Consider the following 10,629-nt stretch of genomic DNA (forward strand, 5'->3'; position numbering starts at 1 on the left):
AGGCTGGGTTTGTTTCCACTGGAGTTTAGAAGAATGAGGGCTATCTTGATTGAAGTGTATAAAATATTTTCAAAGTGGATGTGGAAATGACGCTTTCTTCTGTGGGTGACTTCAGAGTGAGAAGGTCTTGAGGAGAATTTATTTCTCTTGGAGCTCTGTGCCTCAGAAAGCTGTGGTAGTTGTTTCTGAAAGCATGTCAGACAGAGGGAGTCAAAAGAGATCAGGAGTTAATGGGAAAGTGGATCAACCATCACCTTTCAGAAGGGTGTAGGTACAAGCACTCCAGCTCCTAATGTGTATATTCATTAGTGATGTGTGTTATGGTCAATGACTCAGTTCTCTCTGTCAGAACCAGCATGTCCTATATTCTCTCCAACCAATACCTTTCTTTTTCACTTACAGGATGGCAGCATGTACAGCCCAGAATCACGAACTGCAGAGGAAGGTCATCCGGCTGGAAAAGCAGAACATGTAATTTCTCAACAGGATATCACTGCAGGGTGGGGCGGGATAGCATTGAGTGTGGGATGGTAGAGGAGTGTAGTGAGCAGGAGGGCGGTGGGGGAGAGTAGTGAGTATGGGGGCAGCGGGGGAGAGTAGTCAGTAGGGGGATGCGGTGGGGCAGTGTGGTGAGTAGGAGAGCATTGTGGGAAGAGTAGTGAATATGAGGGAGCGCAGTGGCGGAGAGTAGTGAGTGGAGGGGCAGTGTAGAGAGAGTAGGGAGCATAGGGTGGTAAGTGGAGAGTAGTTGCCTTCTCTGTCACATGTTCCCAGCCTTCACCTTTGGGTTTCTGAAGTTAACATCACCTTCAGCTGAAAACTGTGTAACAGGTGCTGTGGGATCTATGATACAGGGGGTGTACAGATACATAGGGTGCAATTTGATTAGATTTACAAGGCTGACCAGATATCTATGTTCCCAACTTCAGAGTGTCAGAGTATATGAGTTTGATTTTAATACTGTGCACATTGGTATATTTTGAATGGGTTAAAACTGGACCCGGTTTCGTTGAATAGCGCAGAGTTGCATTGTTGCTCCAGATGAGAGTGCACCTTTGAGCCTAGCTGTTCCTGTGGGTAATGGAGCATGTTCATTGATAGTCAGTGACAGTTATTGTCTGGAAAGCGTTAATGCAAACTAACATTTTCTAAACATTGCTTCCTTCTTAAAGGACATTACTACAGCAGTTGAGAAAACTCCAAACCCTGGTCATGCATTCAACAGGCAGGACAGCACAGACGAGCACCTGTATCATGGTATGTTAATTAGGCATTGCAATGTTCAACTTTGCTTAATGCCGATACAAAACAGGTAAAATGGTGTTTCAATATTGCATTGTGTTCCTATGCTCCCCTCTGCCCTGTTATGTCACCAATCATCTGTTTGTTGAAGCAGGCCTCAATCTGTCTTCCGTAACTATTTCGTTGTTCCAACACAAGCTCCAAACTGCTTGCTCCTATTCCGAGCTAATTCCCTTTGCTGAGGAACCCAGCCCTTTTTTTGTAATGGTTTAGCACAAATATCAGTTTCCATCTTTTCCTTCTGCACTCTTTTCCTGCCCCAGAAGCCAACCCATCCGAGAGAAGAACCCAACCTTTTTTCCATTTGAAAATCTACCACCAAAGTCACCCACTTAACTGATTAATCAAATAATAAGCTACAAGCACTGCCCCTTAACAAAAAGAAAAACAGAAAACAAGGGAGAGGACTAAATAGAAATAGCATTGGAGATAATTCTGGATTCTGTGATACTCACTTCTCTCAAATCTTTGTGGGCATTGGTGAAAAACCTAGCCCTTTTTAAAAGAGTTAAACCACCACCAAATCACCTGAGTTACACATCGACCTGGACTCAATATACCGGCCACTGCAGCTGACAGCTGGAACTGACAACCGGAAGCGGCAGAGACAAACCACTATAAATGCCGGAGGAAACATCACAGAAGCGCTTCACAGGAGGCTCCCATGCACTGAGGATGTCACCTAGACAGGGGACGAAACATCTGCAACACAAATTCCCAGCTCGGTGAACAGAACCACAACAATAATGCACTCTTCACCCATAGGCAAGCATCTGCCTTAAATCATTGAGAATAAGTCCTTTATTTCCCCCCTTTTTTCATGTACAGAAGTGCTCCTACATACAACAGAATGTTTTTCTCCCATCACTAAATCACCTATAATATTTTGCTTTCATGTATTAATGATCACCAATAAATTACCCATGTTTTCCAGCTAGAAAATTTGTGGGCAGTTTGAGCCATCAGAGGTGAGGGAGACGGGAAGAGGGCTACATCAAAATGGATTTGGAAGTGGAAGTGGTGCCCACCTCTCTCTAAAATTGTTGAGGGAAAGAATTTACTAGCATTTTAAAGAAAGGTACAATTTACAGCGAAGGCAAAAATGTAAACAGAAGATAATGAAAGCACACAGGCAGCACGGTGGCACAGCGGTTAGCACTGCTGCCTCACAGCACTAGGGTCCCAGGTTCAATTCCTGTCTCGGGCAACTGTCTGTGTGGTTTGCACGTTCTCCCCGTGTCTGTGTGGGTTTCGTCCGGGTGCTCCGGTTTCCTCCCACAGTCCAAATATGTGCAGGTCAGGTGAATTGGCCATGCTAAATTGCTCGTAATGTTAGGTATAGGGGAATGGGTGTGGGTGGGATGCTCGTCAGAGGGTCGATGTGGACTTGTTAGGCCGAAAGGCCTGTTTCCAGACAGGAATCTAATTCACACTGCACATTAATCCTCTGTTCTCTGAAGATACAGAAGTGACGGAACATCAGCACAGTTCCTTTCAGGCGTTCTAGTGTTCCCTTCACTTTGTGCCTGATTTCCTAACGGCCCCAAAACTGAGTGGTTCTTTGCTTTCATCTTTTCAAGCAACTTATGCTCCTCCTCCTTCTGTTTGAGAGTAAGATCATCCTCGTTCATTTTCTTGGTTGATTTTTTTTTAGGTTGCAAAAGCTAGCCCTTTTTAAAATATGTACAGGTGCTCTTAAAAGTGAACGATTGCTTTATCTCCATTACCAAATCACCTGTGACTTTTTTTTGATGATCTATTAACCATCACCAGTAAATTACCCACGTTTCCAATTGAATAATTTACGTGTAAAGTCTGTTAAACGCAATGCAAGCCAACAAGGGCGAGAGAGATGTTGTGAGAGGAGAAAAAGCAAGAATTTATAAGGATGTTGCTGGGGTTGGAGGGTTTGAGCTACAGGGAGAGGCTTGAATAGGCTGGGTTATTTTCCATAGAGTATCAAAGGCTGAGCGGTGACCTAATAGAGGTTAATAACTCATGAGAGGCATAGATTGGTTAAGTATTCAAGGTCTTTTCCCCAGGGTAGGGGAGTCCAAAACGAGAGGGTATAGATTTAAGGTGAGAGGGAAAGATTTAAAAGGGACCTAAGGGGCAACTTTTCATGCAGAGGGTAGTGTGTGTATGGAATGAGCTATCAGAGGAAGTGGTGAAGGCTATACAATTAAACATTTAAAAGGCATTTGGGTGGATGTGTGAATGGGATGGTTTAGAAGGAAATGGGCTAAATGCTGACAAATGGGACTAGATCCATTTAGAAAATCTAGTCAGCATGAGCAAGTCAGATCAAAGGCTCTGTTTCCGTTCTGTACATCTCTATGACTGTACGTGCTATAATGACCATTAGCCTCCTGTCTGAACTTTCTGGAGCATTTTCCTTGTTGATTAAATTAAAGTATATGGGATTGGGGTTAGCGCACTGACACTGAGAGAGAACAGGTTCTTAGAGGGGAGACAGAAGTTGGAATAAATGGGTCATTTTGTGAATAGCAGCCAGTGATCAATGGGGTATCACACAGATCAGTGCTTAAACCCAGATATTCAGTTTATTGTGTTATGCACTAGGCCAGACCACTCAAAACATTCTTAAGCATGCAGCCCAGACCATAACTTTGCAATTTTTTTCAGTAAGTGTACAGTAAAAATTAGCCAGGTTTAAAACAGACAAAAAAAATTATTTACAAAATTACACAATGAAAGACGAAGAACAGAATAAAGAACCCCTACAGAACTCAGTCTATCCAAACTAGACTTAAGTATGCTGTTCTGAATAAACACAACAGTCCCGATAAGTAAACCACCTTTAAAACACAGTACACGGGTGTTCAGATGCTTACAGGTTGAAGTTAGTAGGGCAGAAGAAAGAGTTTCCACACAGCTCACTGTTGAACTCCCAACCAGTTCTGAGAGAGCTGACCACTCCCCTTTCATTCTACAGGTCACTTCTAAAGCATGACCACTTTGCCTGAAGTCTCATCTGTTTACATATAAACAAAAGGCCTCTCAAAATCCTTTTCATCTCTGTATCAAACCAGCCTGATCGGAGTCTGGCCTGGGTTATTACCCCACTGAAAAAAATCAAGGACACAGTCTCCCTGAGTTAAGGAACAGCTTTTAGAAAAAAAAGGACTAAATTTGTGGCAATTGTGATGGTTTAGATGTAATGTACTATCTTAGGTTTGTAGTTGACCCAAAGGTGGGTGAGAGGATGAACTGTGAGGAGGGGGTAGTCTCATAGCAATCTATAAATGTTTAATAGGACTGGACAGGGTAAACACAGGATGTTCCTGCTGACTGGGAGTCACGTAATGATATGGGGAGTGCCATTTAGCACTGAGATGAGAACTTTGTTCACCCAGAGAATGGGGAGTCTGTCAAATTCTCTGCCACTGAAAGTGATTGAGGCTAGAACATTGAATGTTTTCAAGAAGGACATAGCTAATGTTCTTAGAACTAAAGGGGTCATAGGCTATGAATGAAAGTTGGAACAGGGGACTGAGTTGGATGAGCAGCCATGATCATGTTGAATGGTGGAGCAGGCTTGAAAGGCTGAATGGCTTATTCCTGCTCCCTCTTTCCATGTCTATGTTTCTATATTCACAAGATGCTCCCCAATGTTCAGTTCCACTGACTTCAATGGACAGAATATCAGGGCAGTAACATAGCATGTGATTAATGCTTTTATCAGTTTGATCCCAGTGGCTGCTTCAGTTCCCCAGTTTGTTTACTAGGTCAGATGCTTTTTAACTAAATACGCTGACACCTGAAGTAAATGTCCTTGTATTGTGTGTGAACAGAATGTGGGGCATTTTGTGGTGAATGGTAGTGTCCCTACTCTTGAGTCAGCAAGGCCTGGGTTCATGTCCTACCTTCCCGAGAGAAGTGTCACAACATCTCTGAGCAGATTGATTATGAAAATATCCTAGGCAGAGGCGGTTAAAATAGTGTGAATCACCTGTGGCTAACCAGTGATTTGTATTGTGTTGGATATCAGTGGTTTGACAGCATTCTGGAACTGTGATGCCATTTGCTTTTTTTAGGAAGCAAGAGGAGAAAAGTAAATGGTATTTGGTAACTCTGAGTGTTCTGCATGCACTAGTATGAGAGACACAGATCCTTTAAGGCACCATCTATTTAACGCTGTTTCCTTCAGGTTATAGTCTGGGGGTTGCAGGGGGAAGTAATGGCCTAGTGGTATTATTGCTAGAGTTTTAATTCAGTGAAACAGATAATGTTCTGGGGATCCAGATTCGAATCCCAACATGGCAGATGATGGTACTTGAATTCAGTAACAACATCTGGAACTAAGAGTCTAATGATGACCATAAATGTATTGTTGATTGTTGTACAACCCCATCTGGTTCACTAATGGCCTTTAGGGAAAAAACTGCCATCCCTACCTGGTCTGGCCTACATGTGACTCCAAACTCACAGCAATGTGGTTGACTCTCAACTACCCTCTGGGCAATTAGGGACTGCCAATAAATGATGGCCTAGATAGTGACGCTTTCATCCTGCAAATGAATAAGTGTGAGCTGTGTGACATTTGGTCTCTCTCTCTCTCTCTCTCTCTCCAGGTGCTGATGCTGTCATTTGCTTTGGTTATTTTCCCCAGCTTCAGTTCATTCAGCTCCAGTAAGGGTGGAAAGGAAGACGACTTCACTCCGGTACGAGGTTAGTATGGGTCCCCAGATTAACATAACACCGGGCAATCAGAACACTCCAACAGCAGGCTCGCTGATGAGCAACAGACACAACTCTCAATCTGATTTATACTCTTGGTGTTAGCCTGATTACTTGACTCTCTTCTTTTTTTAAAATTTGAGAAGGTCAGTAAAAGTCTCCTGCTATTGTGTATTCACTGCCAAACGTTGACACCTGCAGTACAACAAATCTGAAATTATAAATGGGAATGGGATTTTGAGAGAGGGAATTAGGATTGCAAGGTGTAAAAGGTGACTCATGTTGGTGAGGGATCCTCCCTTGTCTGTTCCCCGGGACGCACACCGAGAGAAACGTCAACTGCGCCTGGAGGACCATCAACCCGGTGAAAGACGCTCTTTGATCCGAGACTTCTCAGTCTTCCAGAGCAAAGTGTTGACCCCGACTGAGTGTTGCAGCCTGGCACATTCCAAAGTCCAGGACTATGTGCTGAGGGATGCACTAAAGCTTGGGGCAGCGGCACAGTGGGGAAAGACCACTGTCGAAGGTCTCTGCTGAAGTTAAACGGGGGTCCATTTAGTTATTGGACCCTCCTGGTACCTCAAATGTATGTAAACAAATTCTTGTACAGGTAAGAAATGCTTGGGTTTGTTTGCTGGATAGAGTCAAACTCCAATGTTTGTTTCTTCTTACGCTATTGTACACAACTGAAATGCTTTAGTGACAATGTCTATAAAGATATGTTTATGAATAAAATATATTTTTGAGTTAAAAGAAACCTTTCTCATGTCCTGCAGAATGGCTGAAATAGTGAGACCACTTTTAACCCAGTATTCTCATTAAGAAGCAGAGGTTACTGAATCGTGATATTAGACAGGATGTAAAGCCAGCATTTCAGCCCATTCCCTGGTCAGACCGCAGGTGACTGAGGTCTTCTCTGAGTATTAGCAAAAATAAAAACTGAAATTTATAAAATAGACTTCTTGATCATGTTACGTTGCAACCAAACAAGTCCTTTTTGAAGTGTGGATTTGACATAATGTGGGAAATGAACACAGTACGATCCCATAATCAGTGACATGATAATGACCGTCTACTTTAGGGATGCTGGTTGGGAGATAGAGGGTATGGAGAGAAGACCTCTCCCTTCTTTCAAATAACCATAAGATCTTTTAAGGCTGCCTGAGAAAGTAAATAACTTACTTTATTTTTCCATCGATAACACCTCCAGTGGAACAACACTCCCTTAGTACTGAGTCTGTAGAAGCGCAGCACTCCCTCAATACTGATCCTTCAACTGAATTTCCTTAAGTGCTGGCTTTCTAACAATTCAGCCTCTCTGACAGCATAGAACTGCCTTAGTACAGACTCTGCAGTAGTGCATCGCTCCCTTATTAATGATCCTCCAACTGTTTAGTGCTTCTTACGTGGAACTGTTTCTCTTCCTCAGCTACACTAGCACCATCACCCACCTTTTCTTACATTACATTGATCACTGGATCGGCGCTTGCATGTGCTCCCAGAAGGAGCTCAAACAGTTTATCCACACCTTCCACCCCGACCTCAAATTCATCTGGACCATCTCTAACACCTCCCTACCCTTCCTGGACCTCTCTGTCTCCATCTCCGGCAACCATTTCAGCACCAACATCTATTACAAACCCACTGGTTCACACAGCTACCTCGATCACTCCTCCTCCCACCCCGCCTCCTGCAAAAATGCAATCCCTTACTCTCAATGCCTCTGCCTCGGCCGTATCTGCTCCACCCCCTTAACCTGACCCTATCTGTCCATCCTCCTTCCCACCTATCTGCTCCACTCTTCCCATTGACTACTCACAGCCACCTCCTACCTGCGTCCACCTATCGCCATCCCACGCACCATTCCCCCACAGTAAAAAATGAGAAAATATATCAGTTGCTGGGAATCTGGGAAGATAAATCTTTGAACAAATGCTAGAAGCACCTCAGAATCGGGCAAGATTTGTTAAAAAAAAATAAAATGGTAACATTGTGCGAGCAGCCTTGAAGAGAATGCGATCTGATCAGCTACTGTACCCATAAAAGTTATTCTCCTTTATTGTAACAACGACTATGAGTTATATAGCAACCTTAATGCAGTAAAACTTCTAAAGGTACTTCACAGAACGATGTTTGAACAAAATTAAACACCAAGTTGACTAATGTAATTTTCAAAAAATTGCATTAATTCGTGGGGTATCGGCATCGTTGACTGGGCCCAGCATTTATTGCCCGTCCCTAGTTGCCCTTGAGAAGGTGATGATGAGCTGCCTTCTTGAAACACTGCAGTCCATTTACTTCACTCACAATGCCATTAGAGAGGGAATTCCAGGATTTTGACTCAACAACAGTGAAGGAATAGCGATCAATTTCCAAGTCAGGATAGTGAGCGATTCGATGGGGAACGTGCAGGTAGTGGTGTTCCAATGTATCTCCTGCCTTTGTCATACTAGATGGAAGTGGTCGCAGGTTTGAAAGGTGCTGTCTGAGGATCTTTGGTGAATTTCTGCAGTGTATCTTGCAGACAGTATACACTGCTGCTCCTTAATGTCAGTGATGGAGGGAGTGGATGTTTGTGGATGTGCTGCCAATTAAGCAATTATAACATTGGATCAAACTTTCATTCAAGAAGTAGGTTTGAAGGATGCAGCAGTCTGTCCAACGCTGTGAGGTAATCTCTGTGTCCTTGCATCTACTGGGCTTCAGGCAGAAAACCAAGCAAAGTGATTTTATTTTAATGGTACAATCCCTTCCTTCATGGGTAATGAAGAAGGTATTTGGTACGCTTGCCTTTGTTGGTCAGTGCATTGAGTCTAGGGTTTGGCAGGTCATGTTGCAGCTATACTGGACATTGGTTAGGCCATTTTAGAGTCATAGAGATGTACAGCATGGAAACAGGCCCTTCGGTCCAACCCGTCCATGTCGACCAGATATCCCAACCCAATCTAGTCCCACCTGCCAGCACCCGGCCCATATCCCTCCAAACTCTTCCTATTCATATACCCATCCAAATGCCTCTTAAATGTTGCAATTGTACCAGCCTCCCCCACTTCCTCTGGCAGCTCATTCCATTCACATTCCACCCTCTGCGTGAAAAGGTTGCCCCCTTAGGTCTCTTTTATATCTTTCCCCTTTCACCCTAAACCTTTGACTTCTAGTTCTGGACTCTCCGACCCCAGGGAAAAGACTTTGTCAGTTCTGTATCCAAATGGTTAGTTCTCCCTGTATTCCATGAGATCTAACCTTGCTAATCAGTCTCCCATTTTTGGAATATTGCATTCAGTTTTTGTCTCCCTGTTGTTAAACATTGTTAAACTTAAAAGAGTTCAGAATAATTTACAAGGATGCTGTCAGGGCTGGAGGGTTTGAGCTATAGGGAGAGACTGAACAGCCTGGGGCTGTTTACTCTGGAGCGTCAGAGGCCAAGGGGTGACCTTATAGAGGTTTATAAAATCATGAGGTGCATGGATAGAATGAATAGCCAATATCTTTTCCTCAGGATCTGGGAGTCCAAAACTAGACGGCAAAGATTTGAGGTGAGGGAGAAAGATTTAAAAGGGGCTTAAGGGGCAAATTTTTCCCATAGAGGGTGGTGCGTGTATGGAATGAGCCAGAGGAAGTGGTGGAGACTGGTATAACTATAACATTTAAAAGCCATCTGGATGGGGATATGAATAGGAGGGGTTTAGAGGAATATGGGCCAAGTGCTGACAAATGGAGGTAGATTAATATGGAATATCTGTTGGGGTGGACAAGTTGGACTGAAGGGTCTATTTCTGTGCTGTACATCTCTATGATGCAGTATATTCAGGCTGTATCAGTCACTACTGATCCTCAACAAATTGATAGGTTCTTAACTGGAATTAAACATAATGGCATCTCTATCTGAAGAGTTGAATGAACCTTTATATTACCTTTGTAGTATTTTCCAGGTCTTTGCATGATCTGGAGTCGTCTCGGGTGTTTCAGGTGTTGAGCAGTCCCCATAGCCACGCAGCAGGAGAGAAGTATTCAGAATGGAATGATCAGCTTCATGTAGAGAGCAGAGGTACAGCAAACCAACAAGACCAGACTGTGAACGGCAAAGAACTCACTCAAGATACTGAAAGCCACGCGCCTAATGGGTCCAATTCTTCGCTGAGGATTGGTGACATTGCCAAAGGGGTCACCATCCTTGAAGATCTCAATCCTGAGGACCACATTGAAGACCCTGTTCGAAGACACTCACCATGGACTGAACTGACCCCTGACCATAGAGATGAAATGTAGGGGATTTGGAAATGTGGGACTTATCTTTTAAAGGGAAACGGAATCATGACTGATCAAACATGGAAGATCAGAATAAGATTTACACCATTTCATCAAAATACATTGTATCAGTTCTCCCTTATACATCAGAGCCAGCCCCTCGGTCTCAAATTAGCTGTATTGCACAGTCCAGATATTGCTCTGATCTGCCCTATCTTGGCTTAACTGGGTACAACTCTAATTTTTTTTAAGAGGAAGTATCAGTCTTAATGACATTATTCTGAACAATCATTACGTTAATATTCAGTGTACTGATTGATATTTTTCAAAACTAATCACTGTTGACAACAGTTAGTAAGTGTGAAAGGTGTAAGTGTG

At 43.3% G+C, this 10,629-nt stretch overlaps 1 protein-coding gene across 1 annotated transcript in view; it reads left to right on the forward strand.

Annotated features, from left to right (window-relative positions):
• LOC132829237 (cyclic AMP-responsive element-binding protein 3-like protein 3) overlaps positions 1-10,272 on the forward strand; it is a 30,107-nt gene extending 19,835 nt beyond the window's left edge. The window contains exons 7-10 of the mRNA XM_060846607.1: positions 403-471; positions 1,173-1,257; positions 5,898-5,994; positions 9,926-10,272. Coding sequence (XP_060702590.1) covers positions 403-471; positions 1,173-1,257; positions 5,898-5,994; positions 9,926-10,272 — 598 coding nt within the window. The remainder of the gene's footprint in view (positions 1-402; positions 472-1,172; positions 1,258-5,897; positions 5,995-9,925) is intronic.
• The last annotated feature ends 357 nt before the right edge of the window (positions 10,273-10,629 follow it).

Source organism: Hemiscyllium ocellatum, chromosome 28, assembly GCF_020745735.1.
Source record: "Hemiscyllium ocellatum isolate sHemOce1 chromosome 28, sHemOce1.pat.X.cur, whole genome shotgun sequence".
NCBI lineage: Eukaryota > Metazoa > Chordata > Chondrichthyes > Orectolobiformes > Hemiscylliidae > Hemiscyllium > Hemiscyllium ocellatum.